At 33.4% G+C, this 18,873-nt stretch overlaps 1 protein-coding gene and 1 long non-coding RNA gene across 5 annotated transcripts in view; one reads left to right on the top strand and one right to left on the bottom strand.

The window, feature by feature from the left end:
- Nucleotides 1–18,873, top strand: part of LOC146998262 (uncharacterized) — a 215,735-nt gene that overhangs the window by 35,292 nt on the left and 161,570 nt on the right. The window lies entirely within an intron of this gene.
- LOC118192957 (uncharacterized) overlaps nt 1–18,873 on the bottom strand; it is a 52,760-nt gene that overhangs the window by 8,465 nt on the left and 25,422 nt on the right. For 3 of the 4 annotated variants that reach the window (XM_035363978.2, XM_035363981.2, XM_035363979.2), the window contains 3 exons: nt 16,565–16,664; nt 11,571–12,947; nt 6,990–7,157 (listed from right to left, as the gene is read on the bottom strand). In XM_035363978.2, coding sequence (XP_035219869.1) covers nt 6,990–7,157; nt 11,571–12,947; nt 16,565–16,664 — 1,645 coding nt within the window. Of the gene's footprint in view, nt 1–817; nt 866–6,989; nt 7,158–11,570; nt 12,948–16,564; nt 16,665–18,873 lie in introns of all 4 variants that reach the window. The other variant, XM_035363980.2, reaches the window with a different exon arrangement.

Raw genomic sequence — 18,873 nt, 5'->3', positions numbered from 1 at the left:
ACGACTGTTAGGACTTGGAACGCTTCGCGCGAGCTATGTAGCTAAAACATCTCTTTCACTTTTATTATTTCTTTTCGTATGTTAACTCATAAATAAATTGGTGTTCGTCATACTTAATTATTAACTCCGAGATTCTTTAATAATGGATAAGAAGAAATATGTCTTATAATATTATATTTTTTACAGGCCAATATTATATCTATTCCTATCTATCGATTCCTTTATCAAGCATAGCTATTCGATAAGTAACTAAGAGCTTGCTCGTTTGGATTTCTTAGTTATAAGCAAAGCATACGAATGTTGTATTCTTAAGGTCCATTCCAATTTTGTCTTCCAGCGTTTTGAGGAAATAAACTGAGGGTCTTATGTCTTTCTTTTCCTACTAACACTTCATTCATATCAACGGATTTTAAGTGTGCCCGATCGGTAAATACAGCGTGCAATCAAAAACGTTCATACTTCATCGAGCTCAAAGGAGTGACAATAAGCCTTATTGCGAAAGGTGGTTCTAATTCTAAATGAAGTGAAATACTTCAACAATCTACAAAAATAATCATTTTATTTACAAAGCAACTTTCGTTGCATCGAAGAAATATGTCTTATCATATCACTGCTAACTAACTCTTATCATCATCTTCACTGCTAACTAACTACGTCGCAAACTCTAAAACTAACATTCCTTTTCAGAAGCGAAGCGCCCTCTAACGGCGATACATAAATCATTTGGGGGATTTTTCCACACTCCCCACCTGATAATTTTTGCAAAAATTATCACTATTTCAGCATACAAATAATAAAATATAAGAAAGCAACTTACATATCAAATACATTCAACTGATGTAAATATAAACTGCAAAAGGAAATTCTATAAAATAAACAAATATAGTTAACTGCATCAACTCAAATGTTACTCAATACGTAAATATTAATTCAAATTACAAACAGTAAATTATTAGTAATAACTAAACTAATTATCTAAAATTAATGTTAGTGAATATGAAATACAAGAAGTAAAATTAAAAGGTTACAAAATTAGTTCATTTTCAGTCTGATAGTTCAAGGGGATATATCAATTGTACAGGTCTCTTAAGGTCCCCTTTTTTAGTTTTTACCGCACATGATCGTACAAGACCATCACGTCCTTTGAAGACTTGAATTACTCGACCTAAATCCCAGAGGAACTTAGATTTAGTTGTTCCTTCAAGTAAAACTATATCACCAATTTTAAGATTTTTCTTGGCTTCTGGTGTACCGAAGAAGTGAGCATTTCTCAACTCAAGAAGATACTGATTTTTCCATTTTTTCCAAAACTGTTTTATAAGTGTTGTCTGATATTCTTTTCGTTTTATTAGACTCTTTCTTGTTGGAGAGTTATTCAGGATCTCAGCAAAGTTGTATGGATATTCATCCTTATGTCCGATCAATAGAAAATCAGCCGGTGCAAGCGGTTCAGGTTCATGTAAATCGTTGTAAACGTAGGTCAAAGGACGTCTATTCACAATATTTTCGACCTCTGTCAACACAGTCATAAATTCTTCAAAATTCAATTGAGCTCTGCCTAATATCTTTTTCAACGGTTCCTTTATGTTTTTCATAAGGCGTTCATAAAAAGCTCCCCACCATGGAGCAAGCTCGACGATAAATTTCCAAGTCAAGCCTTCATTTGCTAAAAAATTTTGAAAGTCTGTACCTTTAATTATGCTGTAAAAATACTGTAAATCTTTGGCAGCATATTTGAAAGTTTTCGCGTTATCTGAATAAAAGGTGCGACAGTTTCCTCTTCTCGAAATGAAACGTCTGAGAGCCAAAATGAATTTGTTTGCAGACATGTTGGAAATGAGTTCTAGATGTAACGCTCGTGTAACAGCGCACGTAAACAATACGATGTATGATTTCTGAATTTCGTTTCCAGACCTGATGTAAACTGGACCTGTGAAATCCACGCCTGTAACATAGAAAGGTGGAGTTTCAACAATTCGATCTTTAGGTAACTGAGCTGTCATTTGTTTCGCTGGTTTTACTGCGTATTTCCGACAAATTAAACAGTTCCCTATAACTTTCTTTACCAACTGACGGCCTTTAGGAATCCAAAATTTCTGTCTTAGTTTGGCTAAAGTTGCTGCAACTCCCGCATGCAGAACCTTATTATGTTCCCTTTTTACAATTAATTCAGTAAATTTGGAATCTTTAGGAAGAAGAACTGGATGCTTCTCGTCAACTGTATATTCGGTTTCTTCTAATCTTCCCTTAATTCGAAGAATTTTATTTTCATCAAGAAACGGTGCCAAGCTGAATATATCAGAGCTTGGAAAAATTGACTTGTTAGATTGAAGAGCCTTAATTTCAGGTGTGAAGAAATCCATCTGGGCTTTACGAACACAAAATATTTCAGTGTCCTGAATTTCAGAAGCACTTAGTGTTCCACTATTAGCAGGCAGTTTTCTTGCCTTAGCAACGAAACGTCTAACCCATGCCATAATTCTGAGATATTTCAGCACATTACTGAATTTTGTTATATCCAATAGTTGATCATCTCTTTTCACAACAACGTCATAAACAGATATCTTACTACGGAGTTCTAGTTGCTTATCGTTTCCCACGTCAAACTTCGGTTGAACTGGCCAGTCTATACGTTTGTTTTGCAACCATTCTGGTCCAAACCACCAAAGTGAACAATTTCTTAAATTAGCAACAGTAGTTCCTCGTGATATGATGTCGGAGGGGTTATCTTTCCCACGGCAATAATGCCAATTATTGCTTTCAGTTAGTTTCTGAATTTCATAAACTCTGTTTTTGATGAAAGATTTAAATCTTTCGGGAGATCCCTGAATCCAAAAATACGTTATTTGAGAATCAGTCCAGTGGAAGGGGATTACTTCGTATTTTAAAGATTTTGCTATTTTATCACTCAATCTAGCGGATAAAAGCGCACCCAAAAGCTCCAATCTAGGAAGTGTAAGGGATTTCAGAGGTGCAACTCTACTCTTGGAAGCAACAAAAACTGTTTGAAAAGTTCCATTGTTCAAAACTATTCTCAGATATACCACGCATCCATAAGCTTTCAAACTAGCATTAGAAAAGCTATGGAGTTCTATTTGTTTCACATCTGCATCTAATATTCCTTCTAAATAGTAGCGGGGAATTCTGAGGTGGTTCAGCTCTTCAATTTCTTCGTACCAGGCTTTCCATTTATAACTAAGATCAGGTGGAAGTTCATTGTCCCAATCAATTTTGGCAGACCAGATTTCCTGAATCAGACACTTTATTCTTATAGTGAAAGGGCCATAAAATCCGACAGGATCAAAAATACGGCCTGCGGTTTGCAATAGAAAACATTTTGAGTTGATTGACGAGGAAATGAAATTTGTCAAGTGCTGAGTGTCAAAATAAAAATTATCATTATCCGTATCCCAGTTAATTCCTAACACTTTGATCGGGACAACTTCAGGAGATTCTTGCATCGAAAATTCTTTGCGATGCCAAATATCTTTGAGTTCTTTGGAATTAGTATGCCACTTATGTAGTGACATGCTAGCTTCATTAAAAATGTTCACAATTTCTAAACTTGTTTTCAGGGCTTGTTCTAAATTTTGGTGACCACCAATAATGTCATCAACATACAGGTAGTTGTTTAAGAGTTCTACTGTTTCAGGATATATTTCTGAATATTTTTTAAGGTGATGCTTAATAGTAGCAGCTAGGAGAAAGGGACTAGATTTTACTCCAAACAAAACTCTTGTAAATCTAAAGGTTTTCAAACTCTCATTGTTATCATTAGGATCATCTTTCCAAAAGAATCGTGTAACGTCCCTGTCTTCTTCATTTAACTCTATCTGTAAGAATGCTTGTGTAATGTCCGTTGTAAAGGCTATCGAATTTTGTCTAAATTTTATCAATAAATCAAAAATATCAGGATATAGGTTCGGACCAGTGTATAAACAGTCATTTAGAGAGAGTGTTTTTGGTTTATGGGCTGAAGCATCATAAACTATTCTTAGTTTGCTTGTTGCTCTATCATTTCTGATGACTGCTCTATGAGGTAAATAAAATAGGGTCTTATCATTTTGATTGTCTTCTTGAACTGGTTCAATAATATGTTTTAACTCGTAATCCTTTAAAACCTCTGTGTATTGAACAAACAAAGAGTTATCAATTTTAAATTTGTTACTCAATTTCTTAAATCTTTCAAGTGCTATATCCCTATTATCTTCCATTAAATGTTTTGAATTCGGTTTCCAAGGTAATTTTACTTGGTATCTGCTATTCTTATACCTGATATCAGATTCGAAAGATTTCATAATTTCTAAATCAACAGTTTTGTCGTTTTGAATATCACTTTCCAAACCCAAATTTTCTAGCTTCCAAAACTGTTGTAACTGATCTGATATCAAGTTTTCATTTACAATTACTTTCATAGTTAATAATTCACTATGATCATTATTTACTTTACCCTGCAAACACCACCCAAATAAAGATTCTGTGGCTACTACATTTCTTGAAATTCTTTTAATTTTACCAGTAATTATAGAATAGTAGAAATCTACCCCTATGAGAATATCAATTTTGTCACTTTTTCTACAACAATCTGCTAATTGTAAATTTTGTAAAATTTTATTTTTCTTAGCAAAGTTAAAATCTGGAGGAGAGATAACAGTATTGGATATATTTTCGGTTTCAAGAAGCTCAATATATATATTAAGATTAGGATCGTTTACATTTTCTAGTTTTGCTCTAACAACATTAAAGGTTTTTTCTAACGCACTTTTATCACCAAAGGAATAAACAGAAAGTGATTCTTTTCTAACAATCGGAAGTTCCATTTTAGTAGATACATCTTTAGTTATGAAAGATCTCATTGAGCCATTATCAAAAAGAATTCTGACATTTTCAGATTTATCATTATTTCGGATCAATGCAGAAGCCGTTTGTAATAATATTTTATTAGATCTATTTTCATCGGAATTATATGACGAAACAGCGGAAATAATGCTCGAATCCGACGTTTTCTTTTTAGGCTTTTCATTATCTTTTTTCTGATGGAATGAATAACAAATGGCTTTCGAGTGTTTATTAAAGCAGAAGGCACAGTTTATTTTTTGTTTACAATTTTGGATCCGGTGAAACCGACCCAAACATAAAAAACACCGCGATTCACATTTTAAGATCTCTTTTTTCTTTTCTACACTTAAAACTTCGCAATCCGCAGATTTATGATTTGTGTTCCCGCAGAACAGACACTGCGATTCGGATGACGCCGCTAATAACTCAACTGTAGACGGCTTGCTCGTTATGGCTGGAGAATGTTTATGTTTGAAGGGCAAATGCTTTTCCAATCGCGAATATTTTTCTCTAGAATTATAATTAACAGAAGCCGCGCGTTCTCTACTGAATACTTCGTTCCTCAAAAAGGCTAACAAACCTTTTAAATCCCAATTTTCGTCTTTAATTTTTCGGCTATAATCAAGAACGAATTCATTAGGAAGTAATTTCAAAATTAAAGGCGTTAAGAGATTTCCGTAGGTATCAGAGTCTATTTTTAATGCTTCAAGATTTCTTATCTGTACTTCGGCGTGATCTAGAAGTTTTCTTAATCCGTTTATATCATTAGGATTTCTAACAGGTGAAATACTTAAGAGTTGTCCTAAATGCGAATTAATTAAGATGTTCTTTTGACCAAATCTGGAACGTAACAGTTCAAGAGCAGCTTCGTAATTATTTTCGATGAGAGCGAAACCAGAAATAGCTTTGGCGGCTGAGCCACCAAGAAAGCTTTTTAAGTAAATTAATTTTTCTATTTTTGATAAATTCGGATTTTTATCAATCGCATTTTCGAATTGACCTATGAATTCTAACCAATCCGAAGAATCACCATAAAATTTAGAGATCGTTAATTTTGGAAGACGAGTGAATTTGTTACTTTCGTTTTGGGATTCTGTAACGGTTTCATTAGAAATGTCTCTATTTGCATTGTCCGAATTTTCCAACTTATTCAACTCTTTCAACTTTTTCTTTCCTCTAAACTGCCACACTTGAATTTTCTCTTCATATTCTAAAGCGGATGAGATTTCAAGTTCAAATTCGTCTTCTTCGACTTTTAATTCTCGTTCTATTTCAGCGTCTAAATTGCTCAAGGATTTTGATTTTTCGTTTAACTGGTCTAAAATTTCTTCTAATACATTTACATTTATACTACTATCATCTTTATTCAGTTCGGTTTCAATTTTCTTTAATATCTTGGACACTCCGGTCCTCAATACCTTTCGTTTCGATTTCAGTTTAGCAATAAGATCTTCCATATTATATAAAAATAGAAAATACAGGCTTCTTCGCATAAAATGATATCCAAAATTAAAAAACACAAACTTCTAAATTGGCCAAAGGTTCTCGGCACCGATGCACCATAATGCGAAAGGTGGTTCTAATTCTAAATGAAGTGAAATACTTCAACAATCTACAAAAATAATCATTTTATTTACAAAGCAACTTTCGTTGCATCGAAGGTTCACTGCTAACTAACTACGTCGCAAACTCTAAAACTAACATTCCTTTTCAGAAGCGAAGCGCCCTCTAACGGCGATACATAAATCATTTGGGGGATTTTTCCACAAGCCTTCAAACTTCCATAGCGTTCAGGTTGCTAAGTGACTAAAGGACTAGCAAAAATAATGATAGAATTTGAAATTAATGAATTTGCAACATACAACGGCTGTTTAGATAACTATAAAGCCCAATTAAAACTGCGTTTTGTTCGATATGTAGGAAAAATTCGTAGGGAAAAATCTGGTAAGAAAATATTACAATATTACAAAAGAAATGATCTTGTTAATCAATTGAAATGAAATGGAATTAATTTACAATTCATTTTGTATATTTTCTGACTTAATAAAATTTAAATAAGCTTAATAAAAGTATTTTTTAAATGATTTATTTAATACTCAGCCAATTTTACAATGGTCGTGATTTAAGTTATATCAAGAAATAAAACTTACCTTGACTTCTAATGTCATGCTCTTCTCTAAAACAAGTTCGACGTATGTAGAGATAAATCCCATATATTGCTGCAAAAATCAAACACACAATGGCTATGACTCTATATGCTATTCTTCCTCCGAAGGAATCCATTATCAGACCAGCAACCAAACTACTTGAGCATTTGCCTGTGAAAAAAATTACATACTTTTATCAATCAATTATTTTTAGTTCAAGGAGCAATCAGGGCCGAAAAATCAAGATTTCTATGTAAGAAATGTTATTTAAGATGTCCAACATTTGCAAATTTTGTATGCATATTCGTCTAAAAATAGAATCATAATTTTTATCTAAACGCATTTTGAAACAGAGATAATGTAGAAATGTGTTTAGTTACCTAGAGCTTCAAACTTTTAATTGGTAACATTAAAAAAATCATGCTGAATTTACAGGTTTTTGAAACTTTGAATACGAAAAAATTGTTTTATTGGTTTACCGTCATAAAGACTTTCATTGCAGTTTATAATTTTCCTGTTGGACTAATTCTTATACTCACATAATTTGTTGATATAACAAAATATCAAGTAAAACAGAGTGATTGATTTTAATATTCAGTCAAATACTTTCTTTTGCGGTATTTACTGCTATAGAATTGCATTTGAAAACGCATTATAAAATAGAACGGAAAATATTAAAATATAATTGTATGCATAAAAATAATTCTTAATCAAAGACTGTCCTCTGTTTAAGCGTTAATTGAATTGCATTAATTGTTTTCTCTTCTATGCCAAGCCTGTATTTACTTGAGTAACATCCTACATTCTGTAATCATATCCCATCCTCTCTCCTTTTTTAATGTCTCGGTAGAAACACTGTCCTTCTTCGAAAATTTCCGTAGCAAGATATTTTAAAAAATTCTAGTTGAAAAATTAAAATATATATATATATATATATATATATATATATATCCATACATAATTTTTCTTCTGATTTCGCTATATACAGCAGGCTAAAAAATTGAATTTCTGTAATGTATTGTTGCCTGCGTGCGGGTTCGCAATAGAATGAATGCACACAGGTCCGATGATAAGTTGACCAAATGTATTTTATCAAAAGAAACAATTCAGAATTCTAGACCTTTCCACAGGAATAATTTTACAGATGTTCACAGTATTACAGAGTACAATACAGAGTACAATCACTAGGTACGCTTCAAACTACTAAGAACGTTAAACACATTGCAATGCAAAAGCGCATCTAAAATCTAAAAGGCAAAGTTTCAATACTCCGAAGTCGCTCGGAAGTAACAACTCTCAACAACAACTACTACTGAGAGCAGATGGTTTTAACGATCTAATATAGTTTTCATTCGGCCGATAAGATATTTCTGGTATTTTCTGCTTCTCGAAATTACTAAAAGGCACTCGAGGGCTGAATTACGTTTACAGTTAATATAGTGATCAATTACATTTGCTCAATTACAATACCTATAACGGTGGATGATATAGGGACCAAACCAAAATGTCACTGAATGTTTACCAAGTTGGGCGACCTTTGGCGATTTTTCATCAAATTTAGCGAAACATTGGTCGCCAAAACCATTGACAGCTTGGTGATATCTTGCCTTTTGCATTCAGCGAGATAGCCTTTTACTTAATGTTAAATACACCTGCCGCTGTGTTCTTTCTTTCCGACAAGCTTTCACCGTTAGATTTTTAAGTTACATAATTCAGAAAAAATGCAAGAATTTCACACACAACTGCACTAAAATCATCTACCTATGTGCAGAAATCGCAACAATAACTTCATTTACGGCTACAGAGAAAAAGACTCAAGTGATTACTTAAAGCTTTAGGTATATACCATATTTCAGGCTTTCTTTTAATCTTGATTCATGATAAGTTCGTGACTGATGCGATGAAAATACCTTCCTCCAGCTTCGCTTCTGGTAGAAAAGGAATTTTTTTCAGTAAATGTTTTTAATTGCTCCTTTTCATCAATTCTCGTAAACTATTTGATGAGATTTGCTTAATTTTACTTGAAGACTGTTTCTGAGAAGCACATAAGATGATTATATAATATATCTTTTTGATGGGAAAATATGAAATGGATAAATAAAAGGATCACTATATTGTATTCATTAAAACTTGCATATGACGAGTGATATAAGAGTTTCACGTTAGAACAACTGGGATAATAAACAATAGGAATCGGTGAAACTTGAGTAAAATTTCAGGATTATAGATTTAAATAATTTTCTTCAGCTGCGGGGCGACGAGAGACCGAACGAGGACTGTTGCTTGACTGGAAGTGTGAGAGCAAAATATAAATTTTCGAAGTTTGAGGATTTATTTAGTAATTATAAATTGTTTAGAAAATTTGCAAGAGATATTATGCAAACGGTGAATGAGAATAAGAAGAATATTGGAATCGAGATATAACAAAGCAGAAAATCTTACTGAAAACAGAAATAATTGACGTAACTTGTAAATTTAAGATGAATTTTGATAATATAAAGAAGATTTGAATAATAATAACTAATTGAAAGTAAAATTTATAAAGATTGTAAACTTCAGAAAAAAAGTCAGAAATGGAAACGACGCTTTATATATACTAATTCACCCGGGAGTGGTCGGAATGTATGTATCTACTTTACGTTTTTTTTTTTTTTTTTTGGTTATGCCTTTGTGGCTTGGCCTGTGCCCTCGTAGCCATATGGCAGGTTTCGCCTGCTAGGTGGGTTGGGAGCCAGTACTTAAAACTAACTAACTAACTACGAAGACATGCGAAAGGGAGGTAGAAAATACCTTATTATAATCTACCTTTCAAACGGCGATTGGGGATTTAGGGGACCCTGTCGCCAAATGCTGGTGTTGACGAGTTATCGTTCACCACATTTTAGTTCGGACGTCACTTATGGAATCATTTACATTTTTTTGTCGATGTCAGAAAACTGAAAAAATCCACAATGCCCTCGCCGGGATTCAAACCCCGGTGTGTATTTAATTATGGCAAAGCACACTAGGGCTATCTGCCTAAGAGGAGGGATGCCTTCGTGGAGGACTTTCGAAAGGAAACTGGCTCGTATACACGTTACACATGGGGAAAACCACGAAAACGCCCATGCAGCCAGCCCGTTCGCGAGATTCGAACCTCGGACCGAACTACCAGTGTTCAGCGACTTTACCGCTCGGCCGCTGGTGGCCCGATTCAAACCCCGGACTTTCCGGATAAGCGTCGAGCGGGCTTCCAGGTACACCACGAAGATACCTTATAAACTTCCTTTCAAAAAGCTCTTCCTAAAAACATACAGTATTTATTGGTACGATATTTCGTTCATGAATTTCATTATCCTTTAGCACGATCACTTTCTCAGTTATTGAGAAGAATAATCAGTTAACAGTTACCTAGTTTCTTGAAGCCTTACATGCTTAAGAAAAAAAAAAAAAAAATCTGAAATGTTTCAGATTTTAAATTACGTCCAAAGGGGCGTTTTTTTAACGTTTTGAGTGTTACCTTTATTTATTAAATATCATGTTCTTTGCACTTAAACCATAAAATTCAGTTCAAGAGCAATATCGCAAAATAATGTTAAATTAAGCATATCTTTAGAATTTCCGATATACACAGTCTCGCGAGCTGGAGGTAAAAGTATTTTTTTTTCTACATAACGTTGCCATTTCTCGCTTTTAAAGCATTGAGTTTGTAAATCAAAAATTCGTTAAAGTTTTACAAAATATAAAATCTATAATAAAACAAATTCCAAATTTGGGATTTCAGATGCCCATATTCGCAGTAGGATTTCGTCATTCAAAATTCGATGGCTCTATGTACCATTGTTTTATCACAATGCGAGAAATAGACAATCATTTATGCAGATTTTTCATTATTTAATTTCTTCAAATATAATGCAGGACTCTAACATTTTGTGGCAACAGTTTGAAAAGTGAACCGACGTTTATGACTCCGACGCAAAATCGCAAAACGAAAACAATAGTCCTTCAGGGACAAAGCCCCTTTGGACTAATAAATTTGCAATACCAATTCCTCCAACTGAAATCTTATAATGACAATTTGGATTATTTTTATAATATTTATATTAATGGTAAAATGCCCTAAGAGAAATAGACATTTGGTACATTGCCTCCCCTCTTTCGGCATGCCCTCGGGATATAACGGTTGGCATACTCAGCGCGTATTCGAGAGATCCAGGTTCGAGTCCGGAGAGGGCATTGTTATTTTTTATCTTTTCTGCTTTAAAAAAATCCTAATGACTCTACGCCATAAGTGCAAATAAAGCTGTGATTCTTTTAACTGAGTACTTGAATAGAAACCAAACTTATATTTAAGTAATTTATTGAACACATATTCGATATCTATTCTCATATAGCAACTCTTCGTGTTTTGTGGCAGATAAATCATTTATGAATGATTAAATGGAATGAAGCTCCTTATAATTTATCAAAATTATAGCAAAGCAAAAGTAAAACATCATTTCTTTGCATATATTTAAATGTGTTATACAAAATTTTCTTAAAACTTCAAGCAGGAGTGATACAACAAAAAGTTATTTAAATTATTCGAAATAGTGACGTACCTACCTATAGTAAAATGGATACCTCCAGCTGTAGAAATTACAGTCGCCTTTAGTCCTTCGGGTGCAATTTCATGACTGTGCAGAATTACAGCAACCCACAGCAAGTGATAGGTAAACACTGACGTAATTTCTATCAGGAGAGAGTACCAAGGGTTATATAGAAATGAATATCCTATTGTGTTGCAAACATATGCTAAAAGTGCTAATATGAATATATTGGAGGAACCTATCTTCTTTACCCACCATTCAGAAGTCATCAGAAATGGAAGCCCATACATACCACTCACTGCTGGAATCAAACCGAATAAGACGCCTGGTGTGTTAAGCTCTACAAGGAACCAGTTCGCGAAGTTCTTCGTAAAGTTCCACGTACTACCAAGAACAAAAAGAATGCACATAAATGATATAACATCAACACTTTTGAGTAGATTTAAAGTTTTTCTCCACATTTGTTCGCCTGGTGGATTAATCCGCACCTTCAGTTTGTAAATGAGTGCTAAAGTTAAAATTCCCATCCCGATGAAGAAATAGAATGCAGTTGCATAATTCTTTTCACTACCTACAGCGGTGCTCGCGTCCACAATATAGCCAGCAAGAGGGGTGAATATTAAAATGCCAAGAATGGAGAAGAATCGCTCACGGCCGTAATCAGACTTGTATTCCTTAACCAAGGACATTACTGTAACATCGAATATACGGTAACAGGTAGTGACTGTAGTGAGATAGAGGATGAACAACACCATGTGAGCAATCAAATATTTTCCTCTGGATCCTCCCTCCCGATTACATTTTTCTTCTAAAAAATATGTACATGTTATTTTGCAGTACATTTTATGTGGTACATTGCACCATGAGTAAGTTGTATTTTTGTGTGTCAAAGCATGAACATTATAAAAACACTTTTGCTTCCTATTGAAAGTTCCATTCAAGTGAATCGATAAAGAAAAATTTTCAAATTCTTCATTACTCGTCAAAACTTCGCAAATCAGATTTTGTCCACTACAGTACTGAGTAACATTTTCGGGACAATGAACGCTGCAAGATGTTGCTTCAATAATGTCGTTTTCGATGTCGCAGATTGATCTTGCTATTAAACGATCGAATTCCTGGTAATGGCATTTGAGGTTCAATGGCTGTGGATTACAGCTTTCGGGATTCAATCTTGGGAGCATGAGCATTCCAGCGACAACGAGGAGAGCGATCGTGAGATTGCCTACCAGAACCGGCTTGGACCGGCCCAGTTTATCCGCTACTATACCAGACAATGTTGTTCCTAGAAATTGGGCAATAGGTGCTATCATATATATGGTTGAGAGTTCTGTTAATGCAAGACCCAGCTGTTTAAAATAGACAGCAAGAAACGTCCCAATAACTGATCCAGCTATTAAAATAAAATAAAATAAATATATTACAGAACATATTTTTTAAAAATCTTTTACATACTTTCAAAGGCATGAATTAACTGCGTCTTTTATAATTAGGTAAATTTCAACTTAATGTTAGTGCAAAAAGAAAAGCTGTATATATTTTGATGCAATGAAATATAGGGTTCTGGTGTGCGTCCAATATAAATCATCTGTTACTAAAACAGATATTCGCATTACGAGGAAATGCCGTTTTTATCGTAACGAAATTCTTTCTACGATTTTGAAGTATGCTACAGCTAAATAGGGAAAAGAAGGACTCCAAAATGAAATTAAAGCAAATTCAGCCGCAAATTGATGCTAGTTTTAAAGATAGACGCCTAGTCTCTTTTCTAGAAGGAAAAAAAAATGTCTAATTCCCTTGCGACTCCAGATTTTGTCACTGTGCTGAACAAAAACAAAAAACTTTTTATTTTTACTGTTATGTTTCATTCTCAAAATTTTTTCTTTAGAATCATTTTTTCTACCCAGTTAAATATCTGATAAATAGCTACTGAGTATTATCAGTTTTTTCGCCTTGCATTGTTGATAATGATTTTTTGTGTACTGTTTTACAGCCCACCCCCAAAAAAACGTAAAGCTTTAAGATTTTCTATTACGCCCAAAGGGACTATTTTTAATCTTTTGTGTGTTACCTTTATTTATTAAATATCATGTTCTTTGCACTTAAACCGTAAAATTCAATTCAACAGCAATATCACAAAATAATTTTAAAATGATCATATCTTTAAAATTTCCAATTTCCGATACACATTCTCGTGCGCTGGGATTAAAAATGTTTTTTTTTTTTTTTTTTTTTCTGTAAAGTTTTGCCATTGCTCGCTTTGAAATCGTCGAGTTTGTTAATTAAAAATTCGTTGAAGTGTTACAAAATATGAAATCGATAATAAAACAAACTTCAAATTCCAAATTAGGGTTTTCAGATGCCCATATTCGGTGAAAGATTACGTTATTCAAAATTTGATGGCTCTAGTTACCGTTGTTTTATCACAATGCGAGAAACATACATACATTTATGCAGATTTTTTATTAGTTAATTTCTTTAAATACAACTTAGGGCGATAATATTTGGTGGCAAAAATTTGAAAAGTGAAACAGACATTCGGAATGATTCGATGCAAAATCGCAAAACGAAAACAATCTCTCAGGGACAAAGCCCCTTTGGACTAATGAAACACATATGGGTCGATATTAATTTTGAATTTGAAAGAATTTGAAGAGAAGAATTCTAGAATCGAGAATTCAAGAATCAAGAATTTGAAAAGTGAACCGATATTTATAGTGAATCAACGTAAAATGCCAAAACGAAATTAATAGCCCTTCTGGGCTAACGTCCTTTGAGCTAAAAATAAAATCTTCATCCTAAAAATAGTCACAATTACTCGTATTTTCTCATTATCCTATTTAACCCTCGTATCGGCAAGGTCTTCGCAAGAATGAAATCACCTTTAGTGATTGCTACTTTGCTGTCTTCTTATCAAAATTAATGTTTAAAAAATGTTTTGTTCAGTTTTGCATTATAGGTGACGTCATTTAAATTGTTACGCCGGTTAAAGTTTTGAGCTAATTTCGTTTTAAATTTACTTGCCTACTAGCCTACATTTTGATTTAGAATTTGACTGTTACTTTAAGTTGGATCGCTGCATGTGGTGGCGGATTATTGTGAGGATGAAACTTGCGTTTATGTCGAAGTTCTGTTTTAATAAAACGATTGTTTAAATTTTTTCAAAATTATGTTGTTACTTCAGAAGCAGCGATAATTCCCCGAAGTCTTTTATGAGTTTGATACAAGTTTATGCAGTTAAAGCAAGGAAAACTCGATCGAGGTTTTATTGGTACATGCATATATATCTATATATCTATATACTGAATAAAAATCATAAAAATTAAAGAAAATCAATAGTATTCAAATATGTGTCACATATATTAATCAGCAGACTATAAAATACAAGTGCATATCGATATTCATGTATTAAAATGGAATTTTCTTAGTTTCTTTTATAGGAGATTCCAACATGACTTCTTCCAGTTTTTAAGCAGTATCATTTTTAATGTAGAGAAATAATATTTTGATTCATCTTTCCTAATCACATCATAAAATTATCGATTACATCATAAGCTATTTGTAATTAATTTAATTTATTTTTCAACTTCTCTCTGTTAACTCTTACAACATTGAACAATGCTTATGTAATTCATCAATAGTAATCACAAGACTGTTGACAAATTTGAATATGTATTCCGAAGAAATTTTTATTAGTAAGCTTTTTTAACTATCTTTTAGAATCAGTCGCTTCAGAATTAGTCCTTTAGAATCAGTCCTTTAGAATCAGTTGCTTACATAGCAAGTATCTGTGCTGTTTTTTTATTCCTTGTGAAATTAATAGCAGTCTTGTTATTATGTGATAATATTGTTTCCAAAATTTTATAACAGTGTTTATAAACGCAGATGTTTTAATAAACAAATATTACATAAAAAATAAAAGTTTCAGAAATTCTTTTAATTACCTTTGTCAGAGCTGTTAAACTAAAATATTTAAGAATTTCTCCCCTTGCCCTGTATTTCCTCGTTAAGCATTCGTTAGGGTTGGTTGAACCCGTCGATGATTTAATCGTTTTATTAATGAGTCACGTTGCCTTCAAGTACAGAAGAGGGGGTGTTTGATATTAGAGTTGCAAAGAGAAGACAATAAAGATAGTTATAATTGTTTACCAATAAAGTACATTACACGTAATAAACAATAAGAAATTTTAGAACAGGAAATTCTATAATTATATATACTTAGCTTCAATGCTTGTTTGAAAGTCTTATGCTCGTTTCAGTCATTCAGTATTTCTAATGTCAGTTAATTATTAATTGTGAAAATTTTATTTAATTTAACTATTGTTTAATGATAATTTCAAGCAATATAAATAATTAAGAATGAATTTTGAACGTTCCTTTAATTGTTTATACAATTTTGATAAAATTTTAAAAGCTAAATTTGTAAATGTTATTTTTCGAGTTAGGGGAAAAGATCGTATTTAGCTAATTTGGAAAGTAATTCGTTAATTAAATCTTGGAAAATTGATTATTTTACTTACCGCATTCCTTACGTATACATTAACCAACCTAAGAGAGAAGTGAAATTTTATGTTAAAAATACATGAATCGTAAGTCAAAAAAAGGAATAAATAGGTTTTCTATGTCTAATCGTTATTGTTCTTTTTATTAATTTAATCCGTTGTGTTTACCCAAAATGAGTGTCAGCTGATCCTAAAAGCCAATAACTTGATCACGGGCTTAACAAAGTTTTTAATAATACTTTTTAATTATTTTTATAATTTTTCTAAAATAAATTAATCGCGTTCAGCGCAAGTATAATTTTGGAATAATAAAAATATTGAAATTGAATAGTTAATAGCGATATCGAAAGATCAAATGTAGCACGATACATAACCAATCGGAAAGTTTGACTGCGTGAGAAATGTTGTTCAAAACGCCTTAGCTATACAGGAGCACTTTTTAAGCATTAGATATTTATAAATGATAGATATCTTACTCATGAAGAGGAAAATCATTAAAATTTCTTACCTCCAAACCAAAATAGAAGAGCCAGCTTCAATGGTATGAGAGGTTTGCATATTGATATTTTATACCGTTTGCATACTCTCCATGTGATGTTCACATTTTCCTGAAATGGAACAGAAAACATATGAAGAATTATGACATTAAGTCGAAATAACATATTGTTAACTAGAACTTAAAATTTCTCTCACTTAGTGCATCATAGATAACTAAGCATTAGAGGTTATGTTAAACAATAACTAGTAACTATGGCATCTCCATATCTCTAAAAAAGTGCTATACTATGAAAAGATGTGTATTAACTGCTAACAAAATTAACCTTGCTAGTAAATCTTATTTTTAATTTTAAGAAAACTCGAATATTTGAACATTAAAAATGATTAAACGCATGTCAAAGACAAGTAAGTTTCGATAAAATAGGCACAAAACTTGCTTAACTTTGTTTTTGATATTTAACCATGAAATATGTGTAGATACATTTGGTGATAGGATATTAAAAATGTTTTTGCACTTTATATAAAATAAGAATCTTCAAATGGCAACTGAATTATGAATTCATTACGTCGTTTATTTCTCGGTTAAATTGGTGTATCTAATATAACATGTAGTGTAATGTGTGTATTTATTAAAAAAGCCAATTTTTAATAAAATAACCATTAGGAAGACTGATAATTTTGAATCTGCGTCTTCAAATTATCTGCTGCATTATTAACAATTTAAATTAAACGAGTATCTAATAACTTGCTGTACTTGATTCATATAAAATGGTTTTCGAACCAAAAGATTTAAGATTCTAGTAACTCAAAATAATATTAATTCATTCCAAGCATGTGCAATTACCACTGTTAAAACGATTAATTTAACTAAAAGATTATCTAAATTCACTCTCAAAGAAACTTTTTTTTTAATAACGAGCATGCGCTCTAAGATACTAAGACACTTTTTTTCAATGTCAGAGTGTGAACAATTATAAATTAAATTTAATCCATTAATCTATACAAGGCCGGATGTGGCGGTCTCTTTATTATGGAGGCACATAATAGGTGGGCCACCATCGCCTTTCCTATTAAGGGACGGACAGTTACAACCATGCCTTCTTGATTCGAACCTAGGCCTTTCGGCATCGCAGTCAGCTTCCCTGACCACTATACCGACTGGGCGGCGATACTAAGATACTAAAAAGAGATATACTGGGTTGTACTACACTGTGGCAGTACTTCCCAGTAAAAAAAACAGGAGGGACTTCCGAAGGACCTGGCTTTGTACTGAACTCAGGTGGATCCTGTGGCAGGAGATCATCAGGAGGAAGCTAGAAGGAAAAAGAGAAAAATTGCTGAACTGGTCGCCCTCTGAAGACGGTGGAAGTGAAGAAGTGTGTGCGTGTGATTATGGCAAAGGCTCGAGGGCTATCTACCTAAGGGGAGAGATGCCTTCGTGGAGGACTTTCTAAGGGAACTGGCTCGTATACACGTTAAATATGGGAAAAACCACGAAAACGCCCATGCAGCCAACCCGTTCGCGGGATTCGAACCTCGCACCGAACTACCACTGTTCAGCGACTTTACCGCTCGGCCACTGGTGGGCGAAGAAAAGTAGTGAAAAAGATGGGAAAGCTAAAGCTTCTTGAAAATGCATGAACTTGCAGCCGCTTGGGTGATGCCATCTCTCGTCAGCCTTGAAAAGTGAGTCCGAAGTCGAGATTTAGGGTTAGCTGGCGGTCGAACTTGTCGCCATCTGATGCTGGTTTCTGGAACTGATCTTGAAATTGAGATTTAGGGTTAACTGTGAGTTTAGTCTGTCGTCATCTGGTGCTGATAACTGGAACTGATCTATTTTGCTTCTGCAAAGTTAATTATCATCATGGCTACTTGAAATCCAAGGGGCGCTCTATTTAATAGCCATTAGCCTTGCTCTACTACAAGGGCCGGAAGAAATGGTGGCCATTTCCTTATGGAAGCATCTAATAGGTGACCGCCGTTGCCTCCTATGAAGGAACGGATAATTGCAACCAAGCTTTCTCCGGGATCCGAACCTGGATGCATTGTTACGGTAGTTAGGTTTACTAACCACTATACCTGCTGGGAGGTACTCTAAGAGAAATAAATAAATTTAAAACAAATTGAACGTTACTCTTGTTACATAAACTACAGCCCTGTTTTCACAAAGAATCCTCCGCAAAAGGTAGAAAAGTTTCATTATTTAACCTTGATCTGGTCGCGTTTTTTGAGGCAAGTGGTACCTAACAATTCTGATGTAAATTACATGATGTAAATTACATTACATCAAATGTCAAACTAACTAATGGACTCATTAAT

This window comes from Stegodyphus dumicola, chromosome 3 (genome assembly GCF_044657685.1).
Source record: "Stegodyphus dumicola isolate Sdum_Otavi_A_Nest chromosome 3, ASM4465768v1".
Lineage (NCBI taxonomy): Eukaryota > Metazoa > Arthropoda > Arachnida > Araneae > Eresidae > Stegodyphus > Stegodyphus dumicola.
The sequence above is the reverse complement of the archived record's forward strand: the minus strand, read 5'-3'. Positions and strand labels throughout refer to the sequence as shown.